This window comes from Salvelinus sp. IW2-2015, linkage group LG15 (genome assembly GCF_002910315.2).
Source record: "Salvelinus sp. IW2-2015 linkage group LG15, ASM291031v2, whole genome shotgun sequence".
Classification (NCBI taxonomy): Eukaryota; Metazoa; Chordata; class Actinopteri; order Salmoniformes; family Salmonidae; genus Salvelinus; species Salvelinus sp. IW2-2015.
This window is the reverse complement of record NC_036855.1, coordinates 37,636,958-37,661,584: the sequence shown is the minus strand read 5'-3', so window position 1 is coordinate 37,661,584 and position 24,627 is coordinate 37,636,958. Positions and strand designations below refer to the sequence as shown.

The following is a 24,627-nucleotide window of genomic DNA, read 5'->3' as shown; positions in this document are numbered from 1 at the left end:
CACAGAGAAGGGCTTGTTGTCCCCGGTAACTACCCCACTGCTACGTGTCATGCCCACATCCTCTCCAGGTAGAGAGAGAGAGATACTTGATCTGTGAACTGAAATAAAAAAGAAAGCTGAGCAAGCTTGGAAAGAGCCAATTTTAGAAATCAGCAATAGAAAATCTAAATGGAGATTATATACCATACAGATGTCTGCTCTTTTAAAGGCAAAGGAAAAATGTTAAAAGTAAAGTAATGAGAGAATCACCCGAGACCTTGGTGGCAGACTTCTCAATACTATAGGGGAAGAAAACCACAATAAATGTCTTATTTCATACTGAGAGCCCCTCAGCCTGGCACCCTGTTGTGCACGAAATACCCAAAACATTGAAAAGGCAGACAGATAACAATTAATGAGGACAAACTGCCACTGCCTCACCGTTAACGTCAATCATATCGGCACCATCGTGGTCCAGGGAAAGCAGCCTGAGGAAATTCCAGGAAGACTTATAGTCCCTAAGAGAAGAAGCAAAGGAGCAAGCAGCCTCTCCACAGACCACAATCCAGGAGAAGACAACCCCTCCAAGCTCTGACAGCAGACTCGTCTCTCTAAGACTCTCCTCCGACATCAAATCTTTCAGAAAGTCCATCTGTTCTAGAAAGAGACTTTTCTGAGTTCAGGGAGAAATCATTGACCTGCCAGAGCAGAAGCAGTCAAGAGCTGACAGAGGAAGACACCAGCCTGGTGACTCCGGGGAAACAGCAGCCCAGTGAGATCAGGGAGCTACAGTCAGCCACTAGAGAACTGGAGGAGGACAACCAGGCCCTCAGAATGTAAGTGCGTCGCCTGAGAGAGATAGTGGCCACCACTGTCGATCACAGCCACTTGCAAGACCTACAGAGAGAGCTACAGGAACTGAAGGAAGAGGTCATCAGGCACCAGCCCGGCCACACTGCCAGGGAAGAGTCATCAAGCTCTGGTGCCCCACCACATACACTGCCATGGAGTTGCTCTCAGAGGACATTCAACCTCATCACTTCTATGACCACCTCAGCAAGAACAGAGTCAGGCTCTTCACAAAAACCCTGAAAGACACTGCCGGGGACAGGTCCCCCTCCAATACCCACACCAAKCCCAGAGATTCTAATCAGCACTACAAGAGTCCCAGGGCCCCTCAACATCCAAGGAGCCACAAACTACAGGGAGCCCAAATTCCCACTGGCCCCAGTCACCATGCTGCTCCTGGTCCTCATGCCCCCCCACGAGTCATCCCTGACAGAGCACCCACCCAGCCAGCTAAAACAGGCAGTACAGAAGTTACGCAGTAGTGACTACAACAGTGTCCTCAGTACAGRACAACCAGAGCCAGATAAGAGACCTGTTGCTGTAATCTGCTTTAAGATACGCATACTGAACTAAAAACATACATCCACTACAGATGTCATCCAGGGTAAAGTACTATATGATATGTAGCCTTTTTTTATTGTTTAATTATTAAAAGTTTACACCTAACTATTATTTTATCCCCATAACATGTTATAACATATGATAACACCCACAATGATAACAAATTGGTTCACATATTAAGCATTCCACTGTTAAACACATAAAGGAGGATTTGAAATATAGCATCCTTAAGGATAAGCAGCTATAACATTCAGGTTTGTGGTCTTCAAACTTTGGTGTGAAAAGCACAGACCCAGACTTTGTAGGTACTCTAAAGTTTCCTGTTTCAGCATGACAATGCCCCCGTGCACAAGGTGAGGTCCATACAAAAATGGTTTGTCGAGATCGGTGTGGAAGAAATTGACTGGCCTGCACAGAGCCCTGACCTCAACCCCATCTAACACCTTTGAATTGGAACACCGACTGCGAGCCAGGCCTAATCCCGCAACATCAGTGCCCGACCTCACTAATGCTCTTGTGGCTGAATGGAAGTCCCCACAGCAATGTTCCAACATTTAGTGGAAAACCAGCAAAGGGGGGACCAACTCCATAWTAATGCCCATGATTTTTGAATGAGATGATTAACGAGCAGATGTACACATACTTATGGTCATGTAGTGTATATACCCTCCACACATTTGTCCCAAAAAATGTCCACCAAACTCACAAAGGAAAAAGATTTGCCTGTTTTATAGACTTTCAAAAAGCCTTTGATTCCATATGGCATGAAGATATGTTCTTAAAACTCATTCAAAGTGGTTTAGGAGGCAAGGTATATGATATTATTGATGTGATCTATAAGTAAAACCAATGTTGTATAAAGTTGTCAAGAAAATAAAACTATTCTTTGGTCAGGACAGAGGAGTTAGACAAGGTTGCAATATTAGTCCAACTGTATTCAATATTTATATAAATGAACTGACTACCATATTAGAACAATCTACATCTCTGGGACACCCTCAAATTAAAGTTAATTGTATTTGCTGATTTATATGCTGACAAAATTATTACAAAATATATTTTCCCACAATTRTATTACTCCTGTCTGAACAGACATAAATAAAACCATTAAAAATACTACAGCAGCAAACATTATTTACWGTAGCCACAGAGGATCAATAGTGTCACGTTCCTGACCTGTTTTCTCTTGTTTTGTATGTCTTTATTGGTCAGGGCGTGAGTGTTGGGTGGGCAGTCTATGTTTTTGTATTTCTATGTTGGGTTTTGTGTTCGGCCTGGTATGATTCTCAATTAGAGACAGGTGTGTATCGTTTGTCTCTGATTGAGAGTCATACTAAGGTAGCCAGGGTTTCACTGGTGTTTTGTGGGTGTTTGTTTCCTGTGTTAGCGTTTGGGCCACACAGGACTGTTGCAGGTTAGTCACGTTTGTTGTTTTGTTTATTTGTAGTGTTTGTTGGTTTGCCATTAAAATCATGAATACCTCCTACTCCGCATCTTGGTCCGATCCATGCTCCTCCTCGTCTGAGGAGGAGAACGACATTGACAGCCGTTACAAATAGCTTCTACAATATTGCTGTGGATTAAGTTTTATTACAAGCACTTACAGTCGTGAAGGCAGCAATTTGGGCAGTAAGCATGACAAATATATACTGAACCAAAAAATATAAACGCAACATGCAACAATTTCAAAGATTTTACTGAGTTACAGTTCAACTCTCCCGGGTGGCGCAGTGGTCTAGGGCACTGCATCGCAGTGCTAGCTGCGCCACCAGAGTCTCTGGGTTCGCGCCCAGGCTGGGCTGGGTTCGCGCCCAGGCTCTGTCGCAGCCGGCCGCAACTGGGAGATCCGTGGGGCGACGCACAATTGGCATAGCGTCGTCCGGGTTAGGGAGGGTTTGGCCAGCCGGTAGGGATATCCTTGTCTCAGTATGTAAAAATGTAATAAAAAAATGTATGCACTCTACTGTAAGTCGCTCTGGATAAGAGCGTCTGCTCTTGGCCGGTAGGGATATCCTTGTCTCAGTATGTAAAAAATGTAATAAAATGTATGCACTCTACTGTAAGTCGCTCTGGATAAGAGCGTCTGCTAAATGAGTAAAATGTAAATATAAGTAAATCAGTCAATTGAAATACAGTAAATTCATTAGAACCTAATCTATGGATTTCACATGACTGGGAATACAGATATGCATCTGTTACCTTAAAAAATATGTAGGCCGTGGATCAAAAAAACAGTCAGTATCTGGTGTGACCACCATTTGCCTCATCCAATGCGACACAATTCCTTTCRAATAACGTTGATTGTGGCCTGTGGAATTTTGTCCCACTCCTCTTCAATTGCTGGATATTGGCGGGACCTGAAACACGCCATCGTACCAATCAATCCAAAGCATCCCAAACATGCTCAATGAGTGATATGTCTGGTGAATATGCAGGCCATGGAAGAACTGGGACATTTTCAACTTCCAGGAACTGTGTACAGACCSTTGCGACATGGGGCTGTGCATTATCATGCTGAAACATGAGGTGATGGCGGCGGATGAATGGCACAACAATGGGCCTCRGGATCTCATCACAGTATCTCTGTGCATTCAAATTGCCATTGATAAAATGCAATTGTGTTTGTCTGTAGCTTATGCCTGCCTGCCCATACCATAACCCCACCACCACCATGGGGCACTCTGTTCATAACGTTGACATCAGCAAACCGCTTGCTCACATGATGCCATGCTCGTGGTCTGCAGTTGTGAGGCCGGTTGGACATATTGGACATACTTCCAAATTCTCTAAAACGACATTGTAGGTGGCTTATGGTAGAGAAATTAATATTCAATTCTCTGGCAACAGCTCTGGTGGACATTCCTGCAGTCAGCATGTCAATTGCACACTCCCTCGAAACATCTTTGGCATTGTGTTGTGTGACAAGGTGCACCTGTGTAATGATCATGCTGCTTAATCAGCTTCTTGATATGCCACACCTGTCAGGTGGATGGATTATCTTGGCAAAGGAGAAATGCTTACTAACAGGGATGTAAACAAATTTGTGCCAAATATTTGAGAGAAATAAGCTTTTTGTGTGAATGGAACATTTCTGGGGTCTTTTATTTCAGCTCATGAAACATGGGTCAAACACTTTACATTTTAGTTCAGTGTAAAACAGCTTGTTGCATTGTGGCCAGAGACTCAGTGGTACACTAGCGATGGCTGCCAGTTCTGACGTGAATGCGAACTGCCATCTATGGATTATATTTATTTGGTTTGTTGCGGCTGTCAATCTGTCAAATGCCTACTGCTGAAAAGAGAAGACCAATCTGTCCGTAGAAAGCAAAATTTTTTTTCACAACTTTTGAGCGATCTGGCGAACAGCACTGTTTCCAAGTAGCTTATCTAGAGATGGCTATTGCCCAAGTGCATCGGCCATCACCGGTGAGTAGCCAGACTTCATCTTCATCATTGGGTGAGTCAGTGCACTGGAAAGTTATATTTGTAGCCTACTGTGGCAATATGTGTATACTATATATATTTGTGTGTGTGTGTGTGTGTGTGTGTGTGTGTGTGTGGTGTGTGTGTGTGACGTGCAGGGAGCTAGGCATTGTGTCGCACATCACTACTGTCAAGGAGAGCATTGAACGTAAATTTTTTTTATTTTATACTTAAATATTATTTTAATAAAAAATGTGTTTTTGGGCAGAAAGCCTTCTAGAACATGTGAACTTTCATGTGCCTTATAACAACTCAAATACAAATAAATTGTTAAATTAAGAGTCTGGGAAAAAGACCGGGCCTTCCTGCTAGCCATGATTGGCTAAGATAAGGGATGGCTGGACATGCCGAGAGAAGTTTGGATTGGTCTGCCATGTAGCTGCTTCTGTCTATAACATGAGCTGCTCAGTATGTGTAGATAATCTGTCTCATGAGGCTTTTTTGAACGATATCATGAAGAATTGCAAAATGTTGCTAATGCTTTAACATTTCTGACCTGAATTTAACAGGCGCGTATCGAAAGGTCAGTGGGAAAAGGTTGTGATGGACTACTTTCTGGAGGGCGATCGTGCCATGCTGACTCTGTCTGACTCTGAAAATGAATCAGACGATGAGGAAACCCTGATTTTAGGTAAAAACATTTAAAGTGAACAGACATTGTAGAGTCTTCAGATGACAGTTATGGGAAGAAACGGCGATCAACAGTGTTGTTGTCACCATTTGCATTAATAGTTATAGCCTAATGTTTGCTAGMTAGCTAACATTGAACCTAGTTGGTTAGCTTTAGCTTAAGCTACCTGCAGATTCATGCATGGTCTGTGGTAGTATGGGTTGGGATTATGGATCTAAACAAAAGATTCCACTATGCAAGTAACCATTTAACTGTAATGTTTACACTTCCTGCATCCTGTGCATGTGACAAATAAACATAGATTTGATTTGCTATAGCGTGTGTTTACCAGAGATGGTAATGTGAAGAACAACATGACCTGCATCAAAGTCTGATTAGGATATAGGCCAAGGACTAGATAAAGGGTATTTTTACCACTACTTTTTGCTACTACCTTCAACACTTTTACTCTTAATATTTGGATGTTTACTACACTACCTTACTCAGTCAATTTAGCACATGGCCTCACACGTGAATCCTTAAAGAGATGGGTGGGGCTAAGGCTTAAGAGGGTGTGAACTATGCTGCATGGGTGTAGACAAAGAGGTGCTCTCTAGTAGGTGTACCAAAACATCCACAGGCCATTTTCTAGTCTCTACTTTCATGTAAATAAATAAAAATGTAATGTTGCTACATATGACCGAATCAAGATGGTGGATCACATACAGTACCAGTCAAAAGTTTGGACACACCTACTCATTCAAAGGTTTTTATTTATTTTGACTATTTTCTACATTTTAGAATAGTAGTGAAGACATCAACACTATGAAATAACACATATGTAATCATGTAGTAGCATAARAAATGTATAAACAAATCAAAATATATTTTCCTTGATGACAGCTTTGCACACTCTTGGCATTCTCTCAACCAGCTTCACCTGGAATGCTTTTCCAACAGTCTGGAAGGAGTTCCCACATACTGTATGCTGAGCACTTGTTGACTACTTTTCCTTCACTCTTTAGTCCAACTCATCCCAAACCATCTCAATTGGGTTGAGGTCAGGTGATTGTGGAGGCCAGGTCATCTGATGCAGCACTCCATCACTCTCCTTCTTGGTCAAATAGCCCTTACACAGACTGGAGGTGTGTTGGATCATTGTCCGGTTGGAAACAAATGATAGTCCCACTAAGCGCAAACCAGATGGGATGGCGTATCGCTGCAGAAAGATTTGGTAACCATGCTGGTTAAGTGTGCCTTGAATTCTAAATAAATCACTGACTGTGTCACCAGCAAAGCACCCCCACACCATCACACCTCCTCCTCCAAGCTTCATGGTGGGAACCACACATGCGGAGATCATCTGTTCAGCTACTCTGCGTCTCACAGACACGACAGTTGAAACCAAAGATCTCAAATTTGGACTCATCAGACCAAAGAACAGATTTCCACTGGTCTAATGTCCATTGCTCGTATTTATTGGCCCAAGCAAGTCTCTTCTTCTTACAGTTGATGTTGAGATGTGTCTGTTACTTGAACTCTGTGAAGCATTTATTTGGGCTGCAATCTGAGGTGCAGTTAACTCTGCTGCAGAGGATAAGTTCATTAGAGGTAACTCTGGGTCTTCCTTCCTATGGCGGTCCTCATGAGAGCCAGTTTCATYATAGCACTTGAGGATTTYTGCAATTGCACTTGAAGAAACTTTCAAAGTTCTTGAAATGTTCCTCATTGACAGACCTTCATGTCTTAAAGTAATGACGGAACCTTTGACTGGTACTGTATATATGGCGCCAGACCAGGTTTTCCATAATGAAAAATGTGGCACCTGACATTTGACCTGTAGCATTTTAATTTACCAGACATTTGAGAAATTTACTGGGTGCTTAACCTGATTAGGGCGTCCACCCACAGTGCTCAGAATGACAGAAATCACATTTAGATTATAGTAATTMATCTTAATAGAACATGYAAGTCGAGGATGCCACAAAGTCCGTCCTTCAGATGCGCACTTTGAAGATGTTAGAATAACAGTCCACATTTAAATTTCCTCAGCCAACAAGACGARTAACGGAYAGCAAAATCAMTAGCCTATGTCAATTTAYTGTCCCCGATAGTAGAAAAGTTTACCTATTCTATTGGTCAGCTTGTCGAGAAAAATAGCCTATTTCAAACAGACTCTGGGACAGTTATGGGACAATAGATCCCAAATTCATACAACTAGTTGGCCTAGGATACATAAAAAAAAGTTTAAAAGCAATGAGTCTGATGCCTAAGATTWGGACATTTAGCTTAAATGTGGATAAACTATTAGGCCTATTTCTTCACATTATAAGTGCAGCAATGCACAAAAGACGGTATGCTAATGTTTTTTCATAGTACAATTAGCGGGAAAGAAAGTGTGTAGACCAATAAGTGTGTAGACCAATAAGCATGGGTCAAATGTTTTTCCATCGACTGGTTTTCCATCAAGAATAGGCTAAAAAGCATTATTTCGCAATGGGATTTTTTAAAATCTTATCTTATTTTTTTCTTATCCTGAACAATTGGCCTGTGTGCCAGTTTTATTTTTGGGCTTTTCAATTTTTTTATCTGTCTAAAGCCGGCTATTACCTGCTAACGGAAACCATGCACCAGACAAGTGACCGGGAAAATTTAATTATCGAATATTTGAGAATTGGATGGATAACCCATTAAGCCGTCCACCCACACAGCCAGTGCCATCAATATATTAGGGATATTGGCCAAATGATATGGCATCCACTGTATGATATGAATATTTAAAAAATCGAATATAAAGAAACAGAAGCTTAAGGCGTCAGCATGCTTCACTATGCCGACGAGGGGGCGTAGACTTTGGCTAATGAGTTCGGTGTGCCTGAACAGTCGAAAAAATCCTTGCTAAAGTCATCAAAATGTCGTCATAATATATGCACGAACTGTTTCACCCCAGAGAGAGAGAGAGAGCAAGAGAGAAAGTGAGAGAGCAAGAGAGAGAGAGATGCCGGTGGCATGCTACAAAACCAACATGCATTTATTAATCATTGTCAGGCTACTGATAGGCTACTGTGTCTGCTATACAGATATAGACGTACAGAAGGTGGCTAATTCGTACATTTTAGATCTGAATATTTTTTATAAAGATAAGCATTATATTGTTCAATTATAGGAGTAACTCTGGTAGGCCTAAAACATTCTTCCTCATCTCAAGTTCAACTGTTGGAGTCAGTTGGAGGGYTGACCCACACTGCCTTCATATCATAGGTCTGCAGTTTAATAGGCTAATAGCCACACCACACGAAACCTTCACAAAAGTTTCTAAACTTTATTAAGGTAACATCAAAAGTAAGTCAAGGCAATGACTCCCAATGGGGCACAGTGGTCTAAGGCACTGCATCTCAGTGCATCACTACAGACCCTGGTTTGATCCTGGGCTGTATCACAACCGTCCGTGATCGGGAGTCCCATAGAGAGGCGCACAATTGGCCAAGCGTCGTCCKGGGTAGGCCGTCATTGTAAATAAGAATKTGTTCTTAACTGACTTGCCTAGTTAAATAAAAAAAATGTTTATAGGGAAAATATGAAAAATTTCCTTTGGCCAAAGAAAATGGCCCAACATATTGAAACAAAACACTTGCAAACTGGTTTAAACCTTCACAAATGTCACGTATACTCCCTCTCCGGTGCTCGAGGTCGTCAGGCTGCTCATTATTACGCACACCTGTCACCATCGTTACTCGCACAAGTGCATCATCAGACTCACCTGGACTCAATAACCTGTCTGATTACCTTCCCTATAAATGTCACTCCCTTTGGTTCTTTCCCTAGGCGTTATTGTTTCTGTTCCGTTGTTTCATGTCTGTACGCTACTCGTGTTTCTTGTTCCTTGTGTTATTAATTATTAAAAGCCACTCCCTGAACTTGCTTCCCGACTCCCAGCGTATACTTTACAACAAAGAAGTTTTGAACAGGCTATATTTCAGTAATTACCAAGAAAGGCTACTGCCTACCGTACCCAACAAATGACAGCAATAGGCTAATTATATTTATTTTACAGCAGGCCTACTTGTAACGGCTTTCTAGATCTTCCTCCTCCTCAGACGAGGAGAGGAGAGAAGGATCGGAGGACCAATACACAGCGAGGTATGATGACATGATAATTTATTAAACAAAAACAGACGAAGACGAAAAAACGAACTATACTTGATAACTAACAAAACAACAAACGATGTAGACAGACCTGGACGTAAGAACTTACATGAAACACGAAGAAAGCACGAACAGGGAAATGACTACATAAATTAACGAACGTACAAACCGAAAACAGTCCCGTAATGGTGCAACATAGACACAGACACAGGAGACAATCACCCACAAACAAACAGTGTGAACAGCCAACCTATATATGGTTCTCAATCAGAGGAAAACGTCAAACACCTGTCTCTGATTGAGAACCATATAAGGCTAATTACAAGTGACCTAAACATAGAAACACAAAACATAGAATGCCCACCCCAACTCACGCCCTGACCAACTAAACACATACAAAAATAACATAAAACAGGTCAGGAACGTGACACTACTTAACTATCTTAAACTAAATACGGAAAACACAATTCAAAACACAGATCAAACTTAATTTAGCGAACGGAAATGTCTCAACAGAATGAAACAAAACAGGTTCTGCATAGGCTATTTAAAGAACTGGTTTAGATTTTTTTTTTAATAGGCTTAAAATAATATCAATGAAATACAATATAATCATGATAAAACAAATTACTATAAATATGAAAAACCTTTATAAATTAAGTTCCAAAATTGCATCCTACCTGAAGAGAGTTGCGCATGTGGCCATCATGTAAATGATGTAAACTGCATGAAATGTGTTTMTGAAAAGCCCCCAAAAAATCCACATCCTGCTAAAATTTTTCCCCCATGTATGGAAGTCCTAAAAACGCGTCTGCTCAACAGTAAGTTAGAAAAATGTGATTATAGRTGCATGTAATGCGTTACTGTCTGCAGGGCAGAACTTGGGAGATTCCCCATAGCACTTGAGAAAAGACCTACCAAAATCTGGTGACCCTAAGCAACTGGCCCAAAAGCACCAGCTAAATTAAACTATTCGACCACAAATTACAAAATCAAACAAATACAAATCTCTAATCAAAATACATACACGAATCATTGGCAAAAACAAAGAAGAAGAAAGACTATGTAAGCACTGTGGGTTGGGTGAAGTACAGAATGAGCCGCACTTCCTAGTCCACTGCCCAAMATGTAATTAAAGAGTTGCAGGATTTTTGGAACTGCCTGTTTAGGAGAAAATCTGCATTTTGTTAAAAGAAAATGTAGAGACRGTAGATCTTGCTGCAGATTATGTCCAGTTCTGTCATAATATAAGAGAGACAATAGCTTCAGCCACGTCATACACATGAACCCTTGTATATTAAATGTGTCAATTGTTGCTGTTTGTTTACTTTTTTCACAAATGATTTTACAAGCATCATTTTTTGTTGTTGATATATATTATTATTTTTGCTCAAACATATTGTTAATTTATGTGATACTTCATATACATTCCTCTGGCAACAGTGGAAACCACACATTCATGCCAATAAGGCATTTATTGAATTGAGAGAGGGGGGCTTTTTCGAAAAGGGGAGATAGATGTTACGGAGAGGTGTTACAGACCAATTTTAAAGTGTGGTCTTCCGGAATCCTCCACCCTCCTCTCCTCTTCTAACTTCACTATGAAGGAGAGGTTATTCAGCCAACTGGAACTTGCCCTCTCCTCGGTTGGAAAGACACATGGTGTTGGAGAGTTCCGCAGAGGTCAGCCAATCACAATATCACTATACAGCTGCCACTCAAGGAGATGTCAGGGTCAAACTAAGAGAGCAAATGTATCTGTATGAAAGACCACATGTCTCCATGTCAAACTAGGATATTGTGTGGATAGAGTGGGATTAGATCTAAGGAATTGCTTTGGTGAAGATATTATTCCCCTTTTGACCCTTCTGAAGTACAGTATCCGCTTCGTTGCTTGGAGGGGAAAGTTCCCCCTACTGGCCTACAGACAGCATGTCCATCAGTGAGCTGATTTTCCCAGTCGTCCCCAATTCAGCTACTGAGAAGTGCATGGGAGTGCATACTGCTCTAGAAATAGCCTACAATACCTAGAAACATACTTGGCATGTGAGTACTCAGTAACACTTCATTACAGTGTTATAACCAATGTTCCCTCAACATTTTTTCATCACTGAGCAAATTTCAAGTCTGCTGAGTGCAAACTTGATCGTTGCAAATGAAAATTCTGTGCAACTTCCAATGCAAAAAAAAMCATGCAGGGCTTGACATTGTTTATACACTTATACACTTCAGACGGAGGGGACTGAAAATGTTGTGTTGTTTGACGCAAGAAACCACTTTACAAAATAAAATGCATCATTATTCCCATAGCACTATTACAGAGAATCAGACAAATTATGCTACCCTCAAAATACAACACTGCCCCTTTAAGACAAAAAAAGCTCTTTATCTGACTTGCTTTTCAAAGATGTCTAGAAGTGCACACATTTTTTAATCTAGAAGTGCACACATTTTTAAGCAATCCCGCCCCCATTGTTGACTACAAATGATCTATAACTGGGCTARTAACTCACTAACTAGCAAAGGATATGAACACATGTAAAAATGTGCACACATCGCTACATGTAGCTCTCGCTTTGATCTCAAAACAAGCGCATCTACTCACGACCGCTGATGCTGTAAAAACAGTCCAGTTCAAAGTGAATGGCACAGATCCATATATGGCAATGGTCTATTTGCATATAGGCCTACTGCAGCTCTGATTGGTTATGGTGCACCGGTCTGTGTAGAGAACGTGCCTGAGTCGTGCCTGTCAATGCAATATATATGCCTTTGTTATATGTTATATACTGCCTGTTTGGCCCTGTCCGGGGGTATCGTCGGACGGGACCACAGTGTCTCCCGACCCCTCCTATCTCAGCCTCCAGTATTTATGCTGCAGTAGTTTGTGTCGGGGGGCTAGGGTCAGTCCATTTTCTGGAGTATTTCTCCTGTCTTATCTGATGTCCTGTGTGAATTTAAGTAATTCTCTCTCTTGTTCTCTCTTTTTCTTTCTCTCTTTCTCTCTTTCTTTCTCTCTCTCGGGGGACCTGAGCCCAAGGACCACGCCACAGGACTACCTGTCCTGATGACTCCTTGCTGTCCCCAGTCCACCTGGCCGTGCTGCTGCTCCAGTTTCAACTGTTCTGCCTGCGGCTATGGAACCCTGACCTGTTCACCGGACGTGCTACCTGTCCCAGACCTGCTGTTTTCAACTCTCTAGAGACAGCAGGAGCGGTAGAGATACTCTGAATGATCGGCTATGAAAAGCCAACTGACATTTACTCCTGAGGTGCTGACCTGTTGCACCCTCTACAACCACTGTGATTATTATTATTTGACCCTGCTGGTCATCTATGAACATTTGAACATCTTGGCCATGTTCTGTTATAATCTCCACCCGGCACAGCCAGAAGAGGACTGGCCACCCCTCACAGCCTGGTTCCTCTCTAGGTTTCTTCCTAGGTTCTGGCCTTTCTAGGGAGTTTTTCCTAGCCACCGTGCTTCTACACCTGCATTGCTTGCTGTTTGGGGTTTTAGGCTGGGTTTCTGTACAGCACTTTGTGACATCAGCTGATGTAAGAAGGGCTTTATAAATAAATTTGATTGATTGAATATAATCCTACTCCGATGCGTTCTGCCTACAAAATCTCTTGTATAGTTAGTTTTGCATACTACGTCTTGCACAGTTCGTTTTGTTTTGGTATGTTGCATTGAAAGTGGATTATACTGCGTTGGTTCGATCACAATTCCCACAGTAAAGGTAAACGTTGATAGTCTTACGAACGGGGGAAACTCTATAAAGTTGACTGAAGTTCAAACTCATGCTTGACTGCCCGCACTGATATTTCTTCTAAGTGGCAGTCCCTGGGGAGCTAAACAGAACATTAGATATAACATATGTAATTACGCTGTAACAAGTATTGTAATTAATTTTAATAATTCATAGTTACACTAAACTAACAACATGAAACTGGTGGTAATTGCAGTCTGTAATTACAGAAATGTAACAACGAATGCTTGTTCAAGTTCCCGATAGCAACCGAATGCACATTTATTTCAGTCTGCACGAACCACATTGATGATACCCAGGCACCGGTCGACCTTTCGTTTGAAATGCATTGAAGCTTATGAGCGCTATTGCAAAAACGAGGGGTTTACATATACTGTATATATTTTTTTTAAATAGTTAAATAATTGAATGCTACATTTGACCTTGAAAGCAACTGTAGCAAAGGATGGCAGGGCTTGACAACGGGTGAATTACTTTATTAAGCATCAAAAAAACATTTTTAACACATTAATAAAAAGTTATGGCTCTTAATAAACAGTTATTCATAAAATTGTGAGATAGTCATTCAGCGCTGGCCAAATTGTGAGCCCATTAAGCTTGGTTGAATAATGGTTAATAAATGCACAAAATGGTCGTAAGACAACCTCTTATTTCATCATGTAACCTTGCAAGGGTTTCACGATTGACGAACATTCTCACTTTTGGATGGGATGCATTATTTATAAATTAAACTGTCCAGTGTTTACCGATTTCTATTAAATATTACTTATAATTACTTAAAATATGAGTGAAATAGTTTTCCTTCCATTTTTTTCATTAACTTCTCTGGGATATGTGGGACGCTAACRTCCCACTTGGCCAAAAGCCAGTAAAAAATTAATTAATTAATTAAGCCAAATTCAAATAATTACTATAAAAATCAAACTTTCATGAAATCACACATGAAAGATACCAAATTAAAGCTACACTTGTTGTGAATTCAAATAGGCTTTACGAGGAAAGCACACCAAACGATTATGTTAGGTCAGAGCCAAGTCACAGAAATACACAGCCATTTTTCCAGCCAAAGAGAGGAGTAACAAAAAGCAGAAATAGAGATAAAATGAATCACTAACCTTTGATGATCTTCATCAGATGACACTCATAGGACTTCATGTTACACAATACATGTATGTTTTGTTCGGTAAAGTTCATATTTATATCCAAAAATCTGAGTTTAGGCGGGATGCTACTGTCTCACTTGGCCAAAAGCCAGAGAAAATGCAGAGCGCCAAATTCAAATAAATTACTATAAAAATCAAACTTTCATTAAATCACACGAAAGACACCAAATTAAAGATACACTGGTTGTGAATCCAGCCAACATGTCAGAATTCAAATGGGCTTTTGGCGAAAGCAAACGATGCTATTATCTGAGTATAGCAACAGAGTAAAGAAAGAGAGAGAAGCATATTTCAACCCTGCAGGCGCAACACAAAACGCAGAAATAAAAATATAATTATTGCYTTACCTTTGACGAGCTTCTGTTGTTGGCACGCCAATATGTCCCATAAACATCACAAATGGTCCTTTTGTTCGATTAATTCCGTCGATATGTATCCAAAATGTCCATTTATTTGGCGCGTTTGATCCAGAAAATCAAACGCGACTACAAAATATCTCAAAAGTTACCTGTAAACTTTGCCAAAACATTTCAAACTACTTTTGTAATACAACTTTAGGTATTTTTTTAACGTAAATAATTGATAAAATTGAAGACGGGATGATCTGTGTTCAATACAGGATTAAAACAAACTGTAGCTAGTGACCCTAGTGACCCTAGTTCAAGATGGCCGTACTTCTTCATTACACAAAGGTAAAAACCTCAACCAATTTCTAAAGACTGTTGACATCCAGTGGAAGCGGTAGGAACTGCAAGAAGGTCAATTAGAAATCTGGATTCCCAATGAAACTCCATTGAAAAGAGAGTGACCTCAAAAAAATATATAGCTGAATGGTTTGTCCTCGGGGTTTTGCCTGCTAAATAAGTTCTGTTATACTCACAGACATGATTCAAACAGTTTTAGAAACTTCAGAGTGTTTTCCATCCAAATATACTAATGATATGCATATCTTCTCTTCTGGGGATGAGTAGCTGGCAGTTGAATTTGGGTATGCTTTTCATCCAAACGTGAAAATGCTGCCCCCTATCCTAGAGAAGTTAAGTATGTTACCCCAACAACAGAATGGTGTGGGCATATATAGGTCATAAAAAATATTCACGCAAGTAGACCACTGATTGGCCAGTTCATCCTCCTCTTGATCGCTGATTGGCCAGCTCATCCTCCTCGGGGAGATGACGACATGTTCTATGAGGAAATACAAAGCATTTGTTTGAGGTGGGGTTTTTGAAGGGGTTTTTTCTCTCCAATTTATACTTTGGCCACAAATACCAGTACAGATGTCGGATTTTAATATGACCCATTTCGTCAGAGATTGATTGATGAGGTTTTGATGTTTGTGTGCTGTGCCTTTTTTTCTCTACACATAGTGTTGTGTGTTCCTACCAAACAACACAACTTTAGTTTCATCTGTCCACAGAATATTTTGCCAGTAGCGCTGTGGAACATCCAGGTGCTCTTTTGCGAACTTTTTTGGACAGCAATGGCTTCTTCCATGGTGTCCTCCCATGAACACCATTCTTGTTTAGTGTTTTTTACGTATTGTAGACTTGTCATCAGAAATGTTAGCATCTTCCAGAGATTTCTGTAAGTCTTTAGCTGACACTCTAGGATTCTTCTTAACCTCATTGAGCATTCTGCGCTGTGCTCTTGCAGTCATCTTTGCAGGACGGCCACTCCTAGGGAGAGTAGCAACAGTGCTGAAATTTCTCCATTTATAGACAATTTGATTTACCGTGGACTGATTTTTAGAGATACTTTTGTAACCCTTTCTAGCTTTATGCAAGGCAGCAATTCTTTAATCTTAGGTCTTCTGAGATCTYTTTTGTTCGAGGCATGGTTCACATCAGGCAATGTTTCTTGTGAAATGCAAACTCAAATTTGTGAGTGTTTTTTATGGGGCAGGGCAGCTCTAACCAAAATCTCCAATCTCGTCTCATTGATTCGACTCCAGGTTAGTTGACTCCTGACTCCAATGAGCTTTTGGAGAAGTCATTAGACTAGGGGTTCACATACTTTTTCTAACCTACACTGTGAATGTTTAAATGATGTATTCAATATAGACAAGAAAAATACAATAATTTGTGTGCTATTAGTTTAAGCACACTATGTTTGTCTATTGTTGTGACTTCGATTGAAGATCAAATGTTATGTCAAATTTATGCAGAAATCCAGGTAATTCCAAAGGGTTCACATACTTTTTCTTGCCACTGCATCTGACACGAATAACAAGTAACAGAATCAATTCCCTCAGTACCTATTAATGAATGAAGTTGACACCGACCAGAATAATTATCCTATGGTATAAGGTCCTCCTCTTGTATATTGCTTGGTCCATCATTTTGAACATGACAGGTAAGCTTGCATGCAAGATATCATACAGGCTACGATTTTTTGACATTTTACTGACTGTTTAAGAATGATTAATAGCCAGAATAGTGGTGTTTCAACGTAAAGCTAATATTGCATTAGAGCTGTTCATATTTTATTTTTATTTTCTAACGAGTAGGCTTGATTCATTCATACAACTATCACAACCGAGCATATTATTAAATGACACCAATGTTCAAGATAACATGGTTGTATGGTTGTAACATGGTTGTATATTCATTGAAAACGAATATTGAAATGTGATATGATGTAATCTAAATAGATTATGCCTAGGCTACTGTATCCTAATGTAAGCTACATGCATTGGCTATAAAACAAATACTGGCATGGGATAAAGGATAACATAATTATATAAATGCATATCAAACAGGAATATATGTTCAATGAAATGAATACAGTATTGTCATATTATTGATACCTTTCTCTCTCCTTGCCGGGGATTAGACAGATGAACTGTAGTCACCGGATGCCCAAGCCCCAAAAAGAAACGTGAAGACATCAACACTAAAAGTTCAAATGTTTATTGGTTTTCCTGTGTCTGTGTATGAGTCCTTAAAACACAGTCCATTGTACAAAATAAGTAATTTCCAAGTGAGGGATATAAAGGAGATTAACCTCCAACATTCATAAATTGTTCAGTACATGAGGGCAAATTTAGTCTTGACACCCATATGTTTTTTTTATAGACAGGACAGGAGTTTACAGGTTTTTGTTCCAGCCCTTGACTAAAAGCATAATTCAACACATTTTTGTCTATATTGAAGACTTGCACACCGTGCAATCCGCTGGGACAGAAATCACGTCTGTATTTTAGAATGAGCTTTACAATGTCCTGACAAATCTGCATTATAAAAAATAACATGGGTGAATCCATTTCTAATTTCAGTGCTGGTTCAAGTCGCTGAAGCCACAATTACCTTTATTAATGTGCAATCGTTTTGTTAACAGTTTTGTATATTTTTAGGCTTGGTATAGTTGTTTACAGTAAAAGTAGAATAACTTAGCCTCTAATTTTAACTAGTAACACCAACCCCAATGGTGCAACACAATAGGGGATGAGAAAGGATCATTATTAGTATAATGCTAGCTGTGTACCATAACAACTAGGTAGCTAGGCCTAGCAATAGGCCTAAACCCTAAATGATAGAAATCATGATAATAATGATAGCAGACATATTGGAGGAAGGATTCTATACCGTCTCTGATTATAGCTAGCTAGTAGGCTAATTGTTGTGTATTTGCTAAATTGTCATACGTTATTTTTCTCCACCACAGATTTCCATAAGGTCTCAGAGTCCAGAAAGAAACAGATGAAGACAGATCTTTGTCGATTTCCTAGCCTATACACGTGCTAGCCTAGACATGTGCACTATCGTCTAGGATCAATGGTTCTTCACAGGTCACAAAAGGGTTCTTTACTCTTTTAATGATAATTTAAATGTAGGGGAGGCGGTTTATTCAAATATTTGGGGGTGTGCTTTGCACACAGCTCTGTTTGTTCTTTATAGAAACATTCTGCATAAAGGTTCTATAAAATAACCATAAAAAAGGGTTCTATATAGACCCAAAAAGGGTTGTAACCAAAGCCGAACCGTTTTTGAATATGTAACCTGTTATATAAAAGTGATAATGCCCTCGAAGCCGGTGTATGGAGGATATTTTGGCACGGTTTGCCGGCCCTTGACGGACAATATACCCTCCAAACATTGTCTTCTCTGGCATTATCACTTAAGTACCCCTCAAGATACACAGGATTTAGCTCGTTAAAATTAAGTGTAACAACTAGTAATTACATTTTACTTATACAGATAGTACTCTGTGGTGTACTAGTGGGTTTATCTTCCCACTTGGATGGTAAAGGAGACTCAGGTTGTCATAATGGGAAACATATACATTAACTATAAGTCATTTTTAAATGTATAATCTGGGATGACACCCGTATGGTAGACCCCAGTCAGAGAGGTTGACGTATATCTGATCTGTTTTTGTAAACTCAACCAAGTTAACCCAGATTATACACTTTTGGGGTTAACTTCCTAGCAACAATATGGAGATTTTAAAGAGTGTACATTTACGGGTTGGTAATTAGAGCATAGTGAGCCTTCAACCTTTCTAATCTTGGACACCCAGTGCAACTGTCCACAAGAGATTACAACCTTGTGAAAGTTGTTACTGAATCGGATGCTGTCGAGAAGAAACAAAACACTAAATTGGTGAATTTAGTGGAAACTTGCCCACATGTAAAAAGCATGGTAACACGCATTTGCTGTACAACTCTGTAATTATCGACTGTAACAATCACAAGTTACATGCTGTTTTTATAGTGTAACTATGAATTATTACGTTTAACTACAATACTTATAGTGTAATTACACATGTTATAGTTATAGTGTAATTACACATGTTATTACATTTTAATAAGGACCCCTTAAAATGTAGTGTTACCAGGTACTCTATGTCTCTAAGCATGTCAATGAATGAGCATACGTATGAATGTGCAATGATCCAGATATCACTGAGTCCACAGAAAGCCAAGTTAACAAACAGATCACCGACCATTTCGAGTCCCACCGTACCTTCTCTACTATGCAATCTGGTTTCCGAGCTGGTCATGGGTGCACCTCAGCCACGCTCAAGGTCCTAAACGATATCATAACCGCCATAGATAAAAGACAGTACTGTGCAGCCGTTTTCATCGACCTGGCCAAGGCTTTCGACTCTGTCAATCACCGCATTCTTATCGGCAGACTCAATAGCCTTGGTTTCTCAAATGACTGCCTCACCTGGTTCACCAACTACTTCTCAGACAGAGTTCAGTGTGTCAAGCGGAAGCCTGTGTCAAAGACCTCTGGCAGTTCTTATGGGTATGCCACAGGGTTCAATTCTCGGGCCTACTCTTTCTCTGTATATACCAATAATGTCACTCTTGCTGCTGGTAATTCTCTGATCCACCTCTACGCAGACACACACATTCTGTATACATCTGGCCCTTCCTGGACCACTAGTGTTAACAAACCTCCAAACGAGCTTCAATGCCATTCAACACTCCTTCCATGGCCTCCAACTGCTCTTAAATGCTAGTAAAACTAAATGCATGCTCTTCAACCGATTGCTGCCCGAACCTGCCCACCCGCCTAGCATCACTACTCTGGACGGTTCTGAATTAGAATATGTGGACAACTACAAATACCTAGGTGTCTGGTTAGACTGCAAACTCTCCTTCCAGATGCACATTAAGCATCTCCAATACAAAATTAATCTAGAACCGGCTTCCAATTTCGCAACAAAGCCTCCTTCACTCATGCTGCCAAACATACCCTCGTAAAACTGACTATCCTACCGATCCTCGACTTTGACGATGTCATTTACAAAATAACCTCCAACACTACTCAGCAAATTGGATGTAGTCTATCGCAGTGCCATCCATTTTGTCACCAAAGCCCCATATACTACCCACCCCTGCGACCTGTATGCTCTCGTGGGCTGGCCCTCGCTACATATTCGTTGCCAAACCCACTGGCTCCAGGTCATCTAGTCTTTGCTAGGTAAAGCCCCGCCTTAGCTCACTGGTCTCCATAGCAACACACACCCGTAGCAAGCGCTCCAGCAGGTATATTTCACTGGTCATCCCCAAAGCCAACACCTCCTTTGACCGCCTTTCCTTCCAGTTCTCTGCTGCCAATGACTGGAACAAATTGCAAAAATCACTTAAGCTGGAGATTTATATCTCCCTCACTAACTTTAAACATCCGCTGTCAGAGCAGCTTACCAATCACTGTACCTGTACACAGCCCATCTGTAAATAGCACACCCAACTACCCCATATTATTATTTAATTTTTTGCTCTTTCGCACCCCAGTATCTCTACTTGCACATCATCATCTGCACATCTATCACTCCAGTGTTAATGCTAAATTGTAATTATTTCGCCACTATGGCCTATTTATTGCCTTACCTCCCTAACCTTACTACATTTGCACACACTGTACATCGATTTTTCTATTGTGTTTTTGACTGTACGTTTGTTTATCCCATGTGTAACTCTGTGTTGTTGTTTTTGTCGTAGTGCTTTGCTTTATCTTGGCCAGGTCGCAGTTGTAAATGATTTAACCAGGTAGGCCAGTTCTCAACTGGCCTACCTGGTTAAATAAAGGTGAAATAAAACATTTAAAAATGTAAAAAGTCCAGAGCTCTTTCATGGTGTGGAGGGCTATGGTATACATGATCAAAGACCAAACAGTGAATGGCTTGTGGCATATAACTATGTAACTAACGGTAACACTTAATAACTAACTATGTAACAAAGTCTCAGACTGGAATCATTATCCGCTCAGGACTCAGGAGTAGAAATCTTCAGGTCTTACTTCCAGAAAGAAACAAGTAAGATCAAATGCAGTGCGAGGTCTACATATTTTCAATTCATCAAGTGTGACTTATGTTTAGCATGTCTTTCACCATACACATTTTGTGTGTGTGTGTGTGTGTGTGTGNTTTTGTGTGTGTGTGTGTGTGTGTGTGTGTGTGTGTGTGTGTGTGTGTGTGTGTGTGTGTGTGTGTGTGTGTGTGTGTGTGTGTGTGTGTGTGTTTAGTTAAAGACTGCCTGGAAGCAAACAGCCATGGTGTGCAGTTTCACTACTTCCGTGCACTCATGAAGTGATCAAGTACTCTTAACTGCTCTACTGAAATTATGTAAATCAGTTATTCAAATTCTGTAAATAGATCGTTTCTGTTGTTATGCTAATCCTTGAATCCAAACAAAGATATTAAATCAAGTAGACCTATGACTGTATAAACACAACAAGAGAAACCTTCAAAAAGACATGCTGAACCTAAAATAGCATTTGTTTTCTCTTTGATTGAGCCTGCCTGAAGTGCCAGATGGGCAGTCATTGAACTTTCGGGACTCTTCCAGTTGGTCCATTGTGCCAGGCAGACTCTATCAAGTGCAGCTGAAGTATTTGAAAGAAACAATATAGGCTGTTATTTGAACCCAGGTCTGGAGTGATGGACAAGGGTGTTCAAGGGGACAGGGGGAGACCTGCTGTTTCACTTACTGGGTTTCCGTCTGGTCCTGGTGGTCCCCGCTCGCCAAAGTCCCCGGGAAACCCCTGAGTAGACAAACACAGAGAGAGGAGAGAACAGACATGTTATCACTCTGTATAGTACAGGGGTAGCACAGAGCTCTTACACACTATGGGAGAAACATAGAAACACAACAGTCTGCAATGCAGCAGGCAACCAAATAGCAGCAATAGAAATAGAATGTACTAGACCATAATTGACATGGCCAACCATTACATACCGTTATTTTCCCAAACCCAGAGTTGACCGTGAGAAAATGTTCTTGGAATATTAGGCTTCCGAGTATCAATCACATTGGTGTGGCTATTATCCACAAAGCTACAGTATTCCATAAAGTGCACTATCGTGTTTTATGTTGCTTAACATTCAGTTCAACACAGCAGCAGATAAAAACACCGTGATGATGATCATAATTATACTCATAGTGGGTGTTTGTTAATGTATGATTAACACATTTCCCACTGTTTTGTTACTGTACATATTGACAAAATACACTGAACAAAAATATGAACACAGCATGTAAAGTGTTGGTACAATGTTTCGTGAACTGAAATAAAAGACCCCGAAATTTCCATACGCACAAAAAGATGATTTCTCTAAAATTTTGTGCACAAATTTGTTTCCATTTCTGTGAGTGTGCATTGCTTCTTTCCCAAGAAAATCCTTCCACCTGACAGGTGTGGCATATAAAGAAGCTGATTAAACAGCAGGATAATTACACAGGTGCATCTTGTGATGGGGACAATAAAAGGCCACTCTAAAAATGCAGTTTTGTCACACAACACAATGCCATAGATGTCTCAAGTTTTGAGGGAGCATGCAATTGTCCACCAGAACTGTTGGCAGATAATGAAATGTTCATTTCTCTACCATAAGCCACCTCCAATGTCGTTTTAGAGAATTTGGCAGTACGTCCAACTGGCCTCACAACCTCAGAGCATGTGTATGGCGTTGTGTGGGCAAGTGGTTTGCTGATGTCGACTTTGTGAACAGAGTGACCAATGGTTGCAGTGGAGTTACTGGCAAGCATAAGCTATGGACACTAACACAATTGCATTTTATCAATGACAATTTGAATGCACAGAGATATCGTGACGAGATCCTGAGGCCCATTGTCGTGCCATTCATCCGCTGCGATCACCTCATGTTTCAGCATGATAATGCACAGCCCCATGTCTCAAGGATCTGTACACAATTCCTGGAAGCTGAAAATGTCCCAGCACTTCCATGGCCTGCATACTCACCAGACATGTCACCCATTGAGTATGTTTGGGATGCTCTGGATCGACGTGTACGACAGCGTGTTCCAGTTCCCGCCAATATCTAGCAACTTTGCACAGCCATTGAAGAGGAGTGGGACAACATTCCACAGGCCACAATCAACAGCCTGATCAACTCTATGTGAAGGAGATGTGTTGCGCTGCATGAAGCAAATGATGATCACATCAGATACTGACTGGTTTTCTGATCCACACCCCTACCTTTTTTTAAAGGTATTTGTGACCAACAGATGCATATCTGTATTCCCAGTSATGTGAAATCCATAGATTAGGGCCTAATTTACTTATTTCAATTGACTGATTTCCTTATACGAACTGTAGGTCAGTAAAATCTTTAAAATTGTTGCATGTTGCATTTATATTTTTGTTCAGTATACATTCACATTCTCAAAACACAAATTCTTATCACCACTAGTCCCATGTTTCTCCACACTGCAGTTTTGTATGAACCAAACACAAAGTCAGCACTCAGTTAGCGAACTCCATCCCCTTCGTAGAGGTTCGCGGAATAAAACCCCAAGCAAGCAACAATTCAAGCTGCACCCTGCAAACAAGCTCCTTGGTCTCTTCATTGCTAGTAGACTTCGTGCGGCGGCATGACATTCCATGGCTGAGTGTTTGGGAGGGCTCCATGCTGCGCTGAGCCTCGCTGGCAGGAGCCCTAACCAGCCTGGGGGCTGACTGGCCTGGCTCTGGATCTGCTGACTGGGCTCTTCCCTTTCCTCCTCCCGCCTCCAACTGTTCCATTATAGAATCAGAGAACAAGAGCCGTGATGCTCCGATAGGCTAGACTAAGGCTCTGGGAGGCTGAGGGTTCTGCTAGGCCACACGCTCAACGTGTGCTGCTTGTCCCGTTGCCAAGGTCAACAACAACCTGCTACTGCTTCAGCTTCGGTGTTCACCTTTCTCCACACACAGGAGACAAGCGCTGTAGTTAGTGTATTATACTGTCTGCATGATGAATGGCACTATTAGTAGAGGTCTTCTAGCCCCACAGAGTGGGATGGAAAATGTAACATTAGATGAAGCTATGGAGATCTTACAGGCAGTTCTATTATATGACATATTATTCAGATATATAGTCTAAATGTTTCTGTGGCAGGCAATCTTGAGTAAAGCATTAGTCAAAGATCTGGGAGAAAGTAATAAGTTGGTAATTGCTGCAATGTGATGCCATTGAAAATGTGGAAAACTCCACTTCTCTCCAAAACTCCAATAGTACACTCTTAAAAAAAAGTTGCTATCAAGAGCTTAAAAGGGTTCTTTAGCTTTCCCCATCGGATAAGCCTTTAAAGAACCATTTTTGGTACCATG

The 24,627-nt window shown here is 40.7% G+C and overlaps 1 protein-coding gene across 2 annotated transcripts in view; it reads right to left on the bottom strand.

The window, feature by feature from the left end:
• col27a1b (collagen, type XXVII, alpha 1b) overlaps nucleotides 1-24,627 on the bottom strand; it is a 143,468-nt gene that overhangs the window by 51,505 nt on the left and 67,336 nt on the right. For both annotated transcript variants that reach the window (XM_024003292.2, XM_070447120.1), the window contains exon 13: nucleotides 22,006-22,059. In XM_024003292.2, coding sequence (XP_023859060.1) covers nucleotides 22,006-22,059 — 54 coding nt within the window. The remainder of the gene's footprint in view (nucleotides 1-22,005; nucleotides 22,060-24,627) is intronic.